At 38.3% G+C, this 9,909-nt stretch overlaps 2 protein-coding genes across 3 annotated transcripts in view; one reads left to right on the forward strand and one right to left on the reverse strand.

The window, feature by feature from the left end:
• Nucleotides 1-98: 98 nt before the first annotated feature.
• On the reverse strand, nucleotides 99-4,717 carry vti1b (vesicle transport through interaction with t-SNAREs 1B). Of its 2 annotated transcripts, XR_008323104.1 has the most exons (7): nucleotides 4,347-4,717; nucleotides 4,173-4,231; nucleotides 2,568-2,765; nucleotides 1,764-1,937; nucleotides 1,451-1,512; nucleotides 885-1,103; nucleotides 99-141 (listed from the first exon to the last, which is right to left on the reverse strand). XR_008323104.1 is itself a non-coding variant. In XM_053336191.1 (6 exons), exons 1-6 carry the CDS (start codon nucleotides 4,441-4,443, stop codon nucleotides 1,010-1,012), a joined length of 684 nt encoding a protein of 227 aa, XP_053192166.1. In that variant the 5' UTR covers nucleotides 4,444-4,717; the 3' UTR covers nucleotides 175-1,009. The 2 variants fall into 2 exon arrangements, 1 of the variants encoding a protein (XP_053192166.1); XM_053336191.1 differs by lacking the exon at nucleotides 99-141 and having other exon boundaries at nucleotides 175-1,103.
• Nucleotides 4,718-5,772: 1,055 nt separating this feature from the next.
• rdh12 (retinol dehydrogenase 12) overlaps nucleotides 5,773-9,909 on the forward strand; it is a 6,293-nt gene continuing 2,156 nt past the window's right edge. The window contains exons 1-5 of the mRNA XM_053336188.1: nucleotides 5,773-5,909; nucleotides 7,325-7,443; nucleotides 8,535-8,690; nucleotides 8,779-8,883; nucleotides 9,419-9,628. Coding sequence (XP_053192163.1) covers nucleotides 5,833-5,909; nucleotides 7,325-7,443; nucleotides 8,535-8,690; nucleotides 8,779-8,883; nucleotides 9,419-9,628 — 667 coding nt within the window. The 5' untranslated portion in view covers nucleotides 5,773-5,832. The remainder of the gene's footprint in view (nucleotides 5,910-7,324; nucleotides 7,444-8,534; nucleotides 8,691-8,778; nucleotides 8,884-9,418; nucleotides 9,629-9,909) is intronic.

A 9,909-nucleotide genomic window follows, 5' to 3' on the forward strand; every position in this document is an offset into this window, starting at 1 on the left:
TTTACACAAACATTACACACACACACACACACAAAATATCCTTATCACCTATTATTTGAGAATTAATTTCATAGTAACAGATGCTGTTTACTTGGCACTAACCTGGTGACCACAGCAGGCTGTACAGTTTGGCTGTGATCCCTGGGAATTTCAGATACGACGCAAACGGAGGTTAAAGATTAGCTTTAATAATGTGCAGGTGGTCATTGAGAAAAAAAACAGAGACCATTGATAACAGCTGTTTTTGTACTATACAGTGATTAGACAACTTTATTAATTATGGAGAACATTGCATCTGTAAGAAGAGTTTCTATCAATTTTTCACATTCACAGGTCTGACAGACAAATTTGGCTTCAGATCTCAGTCCACAGAACTGAAGTGAAAAAACTAACTCAATACAACCATTTGGATACTGGGCATGAACAAACTACAAAAATAGATTCAACTGGTGCCGTTTCATCACATACTGTAGTTTAGTTTTTCAAAAGGTAACATCAATACCATTGTGTTGAATACTAATAATAAAAGTGTCCCAATCTGACAATTTATAATACTCCAAAACTGCAGATTTGAAGTATATCTCTAACATTTCACACAGGTATTTTAAAGTAACTAGATGGCTCAAATAAAACCTTAATGAAAATCCTCTCTGGGGTCACACATGGCAAAAAAATCCCTCTGCAGGTATTAACAGTCAGATAAAACAGTGCAAATCTCAGTTCTTCCATGGAGCTCCTGTGGGCTTGGTCCATTAACAGCTTCAAAAAAATGTGCCATTCATATTAAATGAACGTCACCTATTGGCTCATATAGAGTAAAATCCCCCCCTCAGTTAAGGTTCACTTTAAGACTGAACCATCTTACTGCTGTTATGTGCACTCACAGCTGGATGAATGCAGCAGAACAGCATTATTGCTACTGGATAGTCAGTGAAAACACGGTGTAGAGAGTCGGGATGAGCCTGGCTCCAGGGTTTAAGACTGGTTTTTTTTAGATGTTATAGTTTGCTCATCGCCGGAAGAACTTCAGGTAAACCACAGCACCCAGAATAGCCAGCTCCATTAAAATAATAACAGCTAACAGCAACTTGTTCGTCACGAGCCTGCGAGACAGAAAAGGAGAAAGTCAATACAGCAAACATTAAGCAGACACGTTTTTCCACTTCTTACATTACCATATAGTGAAAATATGATTTTCAGTTATTTTATTACACATTTTAAAATGCTTTACAGGCTTTTCTATCTGTTGCTATCTGAAGTGAAATGACTGAATGTATTAATTTGTTACTCTGTGTAATTAATGTCCAGCTTTTTGTCTGGTTAATGTACACAGGAGTAGAGATAACAGCATACAAACAGCACATTATAAAAACATTACATTAAGCAGTGAATCAATGAGCGTATCAATAAAAAACTAACAAGAAGAAATCAATGCATATCTAGCACTTACCGCCGTGACATGGCACGAAGGACTTTTCGACTTCGACTGAGGTTCTCTCCAGTATTCACCAACTAGAAAAAACAAACGACAGAGAAGATATTTTTTTAAAAACTGTGGTGTGGAAACATTTTAATAGTTTAAAAACAAACAAAATATGCTAATCCTAATCTTATTGACCCAGACCTGAGCTGTGCCACTTGCTTTGCCAACAATAACACAACTGCTGGGCGGCTTTCCAAAAATGTTATAAAATTAGAAAAACAGTATCAAATCATCATAAACTTGTTCCTTATAATAGCAAAAACAATCATTAAACACTCACTCTGTTTCTGGTGCGGTCCAGCTGCTCCCTCTGCTCTCCCAGCTCCTCGATGATATCTGTGCCAATGTGCTCCGTCTCAGCCGCGATGCGTTGACTCCGTTCAATACTCTGGGTGGCGTTGTTCAGAGACTCTGTGCCTTGGAGCAGCAAGGCTCTCTGGGACTGCAAGTGTGTCTGCATAGAGTGGGCACAAATTACAACTTCAGCCAGGGTCAATAAAATTATAGAAATCAACCCTCAGCTATTGTTTTTGTCCTGTTAAATGGATTTCAGGAGTTACTTTGCAATAATATGCTGTATACTTGTATTTCTAGTGTGCCTACTTTCCCTCAAACAGACACATCTACACCAACTTTATCAATTTAGAGGGTTTCAACATGTTATTGAATCCCTTTTCACAAGCTGCAGAGAAGCTTGTTGTAAGCTTGTTGTTCTCTGTCCAGGAAACTGACAACTACAAGTGATATATTTTTTTATACATGTGAATCATTACCTGCAATTTGTAATTATCAATTCATTGTAAGTGCACTAGAAACATGTCTTGTAGCCATTACCGGTGGGAATAAGAACAAGAAAAATGACAGTAAATAGAGAAATAAAGCACCAACTTTAACATTAAGAAGGTGTTGTTGGTTCTCCTTTAGATATTTCTCACCCAAAGCGACTTACAGTGAGAAATGACAAGATCAACGATAGTGCAAGAAATCTGTCAGGCAACATTCCCGAGTCTTATATCTGTTAATCACTCTCACATTGAGTATGAATGCATTTGTAACACAAGAGAGTTCACAGCTCCACACTCACACTGTGCTGGTTTTCTGATGAATAGAGGCCATGATGACTTCCTTCCATTGCCTGGGGGGAAGAGCCAAAACCTGAAGTTGAGATTTTAATGTCCCTCTGCAGCTTGCTCAGGTCCCTACGGTACATGCGCAGCTTTGTATTCATAGCATTTCGGTAAGAGGAGGGGGCCGTCCGCAGCTCGTCTTCCATTCCTTGTAACTGGAGACAGATGAGAAAAATGTAGTGTGTTATTCCAGAGAAAGATAAAGGATCTTTCTATTTATGCACAGCCAAAACAGGCACTGCATTGTGTAATATTACAGTCATACCCTGATACACAGTAATGACACACTCTTGCCATTTCCAAAAAGCTGAATGTGAAGAAATAGGAGAAACTAAAAGTAAAGATTGTTAATCTCTTGATACAAAAGCCAAAGTAAGTAAATTCCTTTCTGTTTTGTACTTGTTTCAAAACCAGAGGTACGGAGCACATTTCCTCAAACTCTGTATTTAAAGGACCAGTGTGTAAGATTTAGTGACATCTAGTGGTGAGATTGCAGATTGCAACCGACTGAATACCCCTCCCCTCAACCACTCCCTTTCAAGCATGTCGGAGAATCTACAACGACTGTGAAAATCATGTTGGTTTGTCCATTCTGGGCTACTGTAGAAACATGGCGGTGCAACATGGTGGTCTCCGTGGAGGGGGACCAGCCACCTATGTCGATATAAAGGGCGCATTTTAAGGTAATGAAAACACAACTATTCTTATTTTCAGGTGATTATAAGCCTGAATGATGAAATGTGAAACACTGTTTTTCAAAGCTCAAGATAGTTTTGACCTGACCAACAGTCCACAACCCAAAGATATTTAGTTTACTGTCAAAGACGACTAAAGAAACCAAGAAATATTCACATTTGAGAACCACAAAACCAGAGAAATTGGGCTTTTTTCTTATAAAATGACTCCAAATGATTAATCTATTATCAAAATTGTTGGTGACTATGACAAGAAAAAGATATATCCAGGCACTCGAACGGTGATATCAAGGAACGGATAAATTAAAAGTCTTTATTGCAACTGGCTACTGCATATTAAAAAGCCATCTTGTTTCCTCCTAACGCAGAGGTCTTCATCATGGCTTAGTATTTACAGCCGAAGCACTAGGCCTCACCTTTATACTATCATCAGGTCATATGACCACATCACATGACTACTTTAATGCTCTATTCTAGCATTGTATTTCTCTCTTTCTATTTTTCTCTACTTTGTTTTTATTATTAGTGTGGGGTATGGGGGGGTGGGGGGTTAATTGTATGTTTTAATGTTTCTCAAATTGCATGTTTTTCTGTTTTATGTAAAGCACATTGAGTTGCTATTGTGTATGAAATGCTCTATATAAATAAAACTGCCTTGTACAATACTTTAATAAATGTACTTAGTTACTTCCCATCATTCCTAATCAAGCAGTAACTATACATTGTGTCAATCTCTGCAACTTCCGGTGCAGTTGTTAAACAAGTAAATGGAAGTTGGCACATAAAGCTGTATAGTTTCTATAATGTCAAGAGGCAGGTATCAGATATTAATGTCCAAAAACATCCATGAACATCAAAGCAGCTCACCATTTCCTCTGCCTCCCCTTGCCTCTCATCAAAGCGTCTCACCAGCCTCTTCCTCTCCTCTGCAGACACAACACAAGCTTCAGTTTCACAATCACAGCACATAAAAAAAACTCCACTTATTTAGTTAGGAAACATTAACTTTTGGGTGCTACAACATCCAGACAAAGTGTTTACCTCCATGGCACTTGAGAGCCTTTTCTGGCATCAGCTTCAGCTCTTCATACAGAGATCTGTAGATTTCATGCAGCTTCTCAAATTCCTCCGACGACATTTTGGATCTTTAATGTCAAACTCAGCTGCCTTTAATTGAGTAACTACTTTTTGTCTATTGTCAAGTAAAAGAGAGCAATGACAACAACTCACTACTGTACATTAAATCCAGTTTTGGGGCTTTAATGACAATAATACGATCCTCGAGACTCTTCCGCATAATGGACCTTGTGATCACGTGCCAAAAACTCCAAAATAAAATAAAAATATCACGTTTTGGTAAATTTCTAATTAAAAGCTAAAACTACACTCCACATAATAATTATAAACCTAACCACAATTATGCCAAACTAAGGTGAAAATGACTTATTTAATTTGTATGCAGGCGGTACATAGACAGCTTTTACTGGCGCCTTCTGGGAAATGTAGTTTTTAAACAGCTCTGAATGGGAAAATGTCTGTTTTGGTTTCTTTTTTAATCATTTTAAGGCAGTGGTACAGTGTCATTTAACCACTAACATGCACACATGTAAAGAAACGTATCTGATACATAAATATATTATTGTTTTCTCCTTAGGTCGGTGTTATTGATAATAATGCGTTGTTATAGTTACTACAAGGATTTGTAGGCTATTATATGGACACATAAAGCACTTGGAAGGAAAAAATAAAGTTATTAGAAAAGTGAAATTCGGTTGTTAATGAGTCTCATTAGTTAATCTGACTCCCTAAATGTATGAACACTTTTTAAATATCTCAGTTTACCTGCATACGCTGGCAATGAATGAGTGTATGGTTTGTTTTGCTGTGCAGATGAGTGAATAATGAATAAATGGATGCATTTATTTATTTTTATCTATTGAGCCTGGTCATTCAGTGCACCTGAATTTCGTTGTATGTTTTGTACGATGACAATAAAGAATTTAATCTAATCTAATCGTGATGGGAGTCATTGAATTTCCTTCCTCTTTCTGAATGTATGACGTATTATATATGTTGTATGTTAATTAGTCTGATCTCTCTCCTTTTTTTAAATGATTGTAAATACTTAATTATATAGGCTACTCCAACTGGAACGTGAGCCTACATATATCTATCTATATATTATCTAATATTAAACATTACATTATGACATATTAGAATAAAATAAATCATAAACTATCAAAATAAAAGTTTACTTTCTTAAAAAAAAACATTAAAATCCTGTGATAAATGAAAAAAAATACAGCTAACATGACTTTTAATCTCAATTCTTCCTTGGCCTACTGCAAAAACTACAATCCCATGATTCCATGCGGTGTGTGTGTGTGTCTCGCCCCGCACCGCCCCGCACCGCACCGCCCCGCACTCCTCTACGCTTTGACATCAGCTGTTCAGCTCCAGAGCAGCGGCGTCCTGCAGGGAGAGAGACGGGAAAGCGCAAAAAAAAAAAAAAAAAATCGGCGTTTTTATGATGTTTCTTTTATTAATAATCGCAGGCCTCGGAGTGGTGACGTTACTGGTGATCACATTTGCACAACACATACGGTAAGCTACAAATTAACGCACTCATACACTCACATATAACAATACATCCATCCTTCTTTTCCTTTTTTTTTAAAATAACACATCAGGCATAGGCTGTAACATGGCTTGACAGGACATTACAGTGCACTGATGCAATGATTACGATGAGGTCAATTTATATCATTTTAAAAATGCTGATCGCTCATTTAACTAAACTCATCGTTATTTTTAAGGTGTATTATTGCGTTTCTATTTGTATGCACGATGCTGGCTTTATTTCCACAGTAGAAAATCAATGAAACAGAATGATGGAGCTGTGGGAGTTCTTGCACATAGATGAAACCGGTTGTCTTCCATCCGAGAAGCTCAGGCCTATCAGGAGGCTGAGCGTAGGCGGAGTTAAATCTGTATGCATTACTCCAATAGACCTATTGGTTATGGGGCGGCTCTGCACGGTGGCGTGGGTCGTACGACTCGACGCTCAGGATTGTTCATTATCCAAGTTTCTGTATGAATTATTAAGCCAAACTGTCCATATGTCCAATCCTAATGAGGACATAAGTTACAGTGACTGCAGAAGGAGCGACTAGTCATTGGAATAGAGGTGGAAGGAGTATTCAGATCCTTAAAAGTACCAATACAGCAATATAAATGTAAAAAATATGTTTTAATTAAAGTAGCTACATAAGTATTAGCAGCACACTGTAGTTAAAGTATTATAGTAACAGTAGTGGTTTGGTCCCTCTGATATATTATTATATATGACATCATTAGATTAATAATAGTGAAGCATGTTACTGTTGTAGCTGCTGGAGGTGGAGCTGGTTTACACTACTTTATATACAGTTGGATAGTTTAGGGTCACCAGATAAATCTGAGGGGTGGAGAGAGGATTAAAAGGGAGAGGAAAAAGGTTCTGATACACAAATGTGCTTTCAGTTTTTGGACATTTTCTCTAATCTTTGATTTTTGCTGAAATATTGGATCATTTGAATATTTATTGAAATGAAACCATGTGAGAAGTTTAGAGGGAAAAATCACTATTTGGTGGGGCTGTTAACAACTCATAGACATCTGAAATGTGACCCTGACTACACACTGCTTATTGTAAGATGTCAAAAGACAAAAAGTTTCATCTTTAACAATGTGTTGTATTTTAAAAGCTTGTTAAATTATCCATTGTGTCAAATCTTAATCTGAAAAATCACTAAAGCTGTCATATAAATGTAGTGGAGTAGAAAGTACAATATTTCCCTCTGTGGAAGTATGAAGTGGCATCACATGGCAGTATTCAAATAAAGCACATGTACCTCAAATGTGTACTTTGTACTAATGTACTTTGTATTTGTAAGTACAGAACTTGAGTAAATATACTTCCACCACTGCCCATGATACAGTGTCTCTGGTATTAATCAGTGGTTACTGCCCATTAACAGACAATATGCAGCAGGAGGAGTTTGCAAGTCTACAGCTCGTCTGGATGGGAAGACTGTCCTCATCACTGGAGCCAACACAGGGATCGGGAAGGAGACCGCCCTGGATATGGCAACGCGAGGTGACTCTTTGGTTTCACCTTCAAATATACAGCAAATTCATCCATAACCTCCACTTAACAACATCTATCATAGGGCAAAGCTAAGTTTAGAATTATAATTAAATTCACAACATGATTCTCCAGAAACGTAATAAGTGAGAACACTGATTTTTTTTTGTCCAGCTCAATAATAATTGACTATTGGACGTAAATTGAAGATGTTACTTTAATACACACGTTACATAAAAGGATTTACTCACTGTGTGTGCTCTGGAGCTGACCCTTGCATGCTTGAGTGAGCTGTAGCAGTAATCTTAATATTGTTGCCTTCATTCTTGGTTAATCAACCAGCAAAGATGTAAAGTGTAATCTCATTTTTTAAAAAGCAGAAGGTATTTCAAGGCTTCTCAGTCAGTTTTTAAAAGCTTTTATTGCATGAGACGCCAGGATGTTCTTTTATACTACTTATGCATAATGTCACTGGTTTGATTCAAGGACCTTTTAGTCATCTTATTGTCTCTGCACCTGTTTCCTGGCTGTCTCCACTGTCACTACTCCACTGCTTTCAGCTGTGATTTAGCTAATGAAATATGAGTGTAATCCTTTTTTTTCATGCCACAGCTTAAAATACAAATTGAAACTCCATTAAAAATATTAGAGATTGGGATGTTTTGTTCAACTAGTCATATAATTATTATTATTATTATGCTTCTCTGTGTCTCGCTCGCCTCTCTCTCTCTCTCAACCCAACCAGTCACGGCAGATGGCCGCCCACCTAAAGCCTGGTTCCGCTTTAGCTTTCTTCCCATTAAAGAGGAGTTTTTACTTGCCTCTGTCGCTAGGTGCTTGCTCATGAGGAGAATATTGGATCTCTACAATTTAGACCTGCTCCATCATGTGCCCCGAGATAACTTCTGTTGTTATTCGGCACAATATAAATAAAACTGAATGAAATTAAAATGGAAATAAATGTAAAAGTTATGTTTTTGCTTGAAGAGTGACATATAATTGCTCCACACATTGTATCCTCTCTTTTGGTTACCATAGTTACAGTTTCATCAATAACTTGGCTGCTCCTTATTTTCTTCTTCTTTTGTTTTTTTACGCAACAGGGGCTCGGGTGATTATGGCATGCCGAGACACAGAAAAGGGTGAGGAGACTGCTGCCAGTATCCGAGCTGCGTACCCTGAAGCAGACGTGGAGGTTCGAGAGCTCGATTTGGCGGATACCTGCTCTATACGAGCCTTTGCACAGAAATTCCTGAGAGGTACGCACGCAGTAACTGCTTGATGTTTACCCACAGAGCCCAGGTTTACTGTTGTTTAACAGGTATCATGTTCCCTTTCTTTCCTTAGACGTCACCCATCTCCATATCCTCATCAATAATGCAGGGGTGATGATGTGCCCCTACACAAAAACAGTTGATGGCTTTGAGATGCATATCGGGGTCAATCACTTAGGTAAGACTTCACTGTCATCCAATACAATGAATCGTTCAAGCCTTAAAGGAGCAGTGTGTAAGATTTTGTAGCATCTATGTGACGAACTTGGCAGCAATGGAATATAATATAAAGTATGTGTTAATTAACATATAATCACATATAAATAAGAGAATATTACCTTAGAATGAGTCCTTTATATCTACATAGGGAGTGGGTCCTCTGCCACGGAGCCCACCATGTTTCTACAGTAGCCCAGAATGGACAAATCAAACACTGGCTCTATAGAGGGGCTTTCACATTGTTCATGAGTTTTGTGGCCATCTTAGGTTCTCCTACATGCTTGATGGAGGAGGGAGGGGGTTGTATTTACTTGGTTGCAATCTGCAGCCTCACCATTAGATGCAATTAAATCTGACTGGTCGATAGCTAAGGTTGTAAATATGTGTAAACTATCAAGAGAATTTGAAATCTCAAATCTTGTTTTTACACTCGGGATTTGCACACCGGGAGCGTTTTTTCACTGCTAACTGTACGTGTATCTTACTTCTTGCAGGTCACTTCCTGTTGACGTTCCTCCTGATCGGGCTGTTGAAGCGCAGTGCGCCGGCCCGGATCGTGGTGGTCTCGTCTCTGGCTCATAACTTCGGCTGGATCCGTTTCCATGACCTTCACAGCCAGGGCAGCTACAACAGCGGATTAGCGTACTGCCAGAGCAAGCTGGCAAATGTGCTCTTTGCCAGAGAGGCTGCACGCAGACTCAAAGGTACACAAACACACACACAAAACATGAGAGGAACAACAGATGACCGGCTCTGCCCTGGCAAAATAGAGTAGTAACATCGAGGATTAGTGGTGCTTTGTGTCCAGAGTAGGAGATAAAATCAAATACAAAGCAGCCGGTTCTAACCAGCCATGTTTTGACAATATTTTGTACAGATAGTGCACAGAAGTTTCTAAAGTTTCTAAAATCGACTTTTATATATGATACCAATTTCCTTAGTAATAAAAAAATAGCTGGTGCCCCTTGTACAAATTCAGCTTTTT

This window comes from Scomber japonicus, chromosome 16 (assembly GCF_027409825.1).
Source record: "Scomber japonicus isolate fScoJap1 chromosome 16, fScoJap1.pri, whole genome shotgun sequence".
Lineage (NCBI taxonomy): Eukaryota > Metazoa > Chordata > Actinopteri > Scombriformes > Scombridae > Scomber > Scomber japonicus.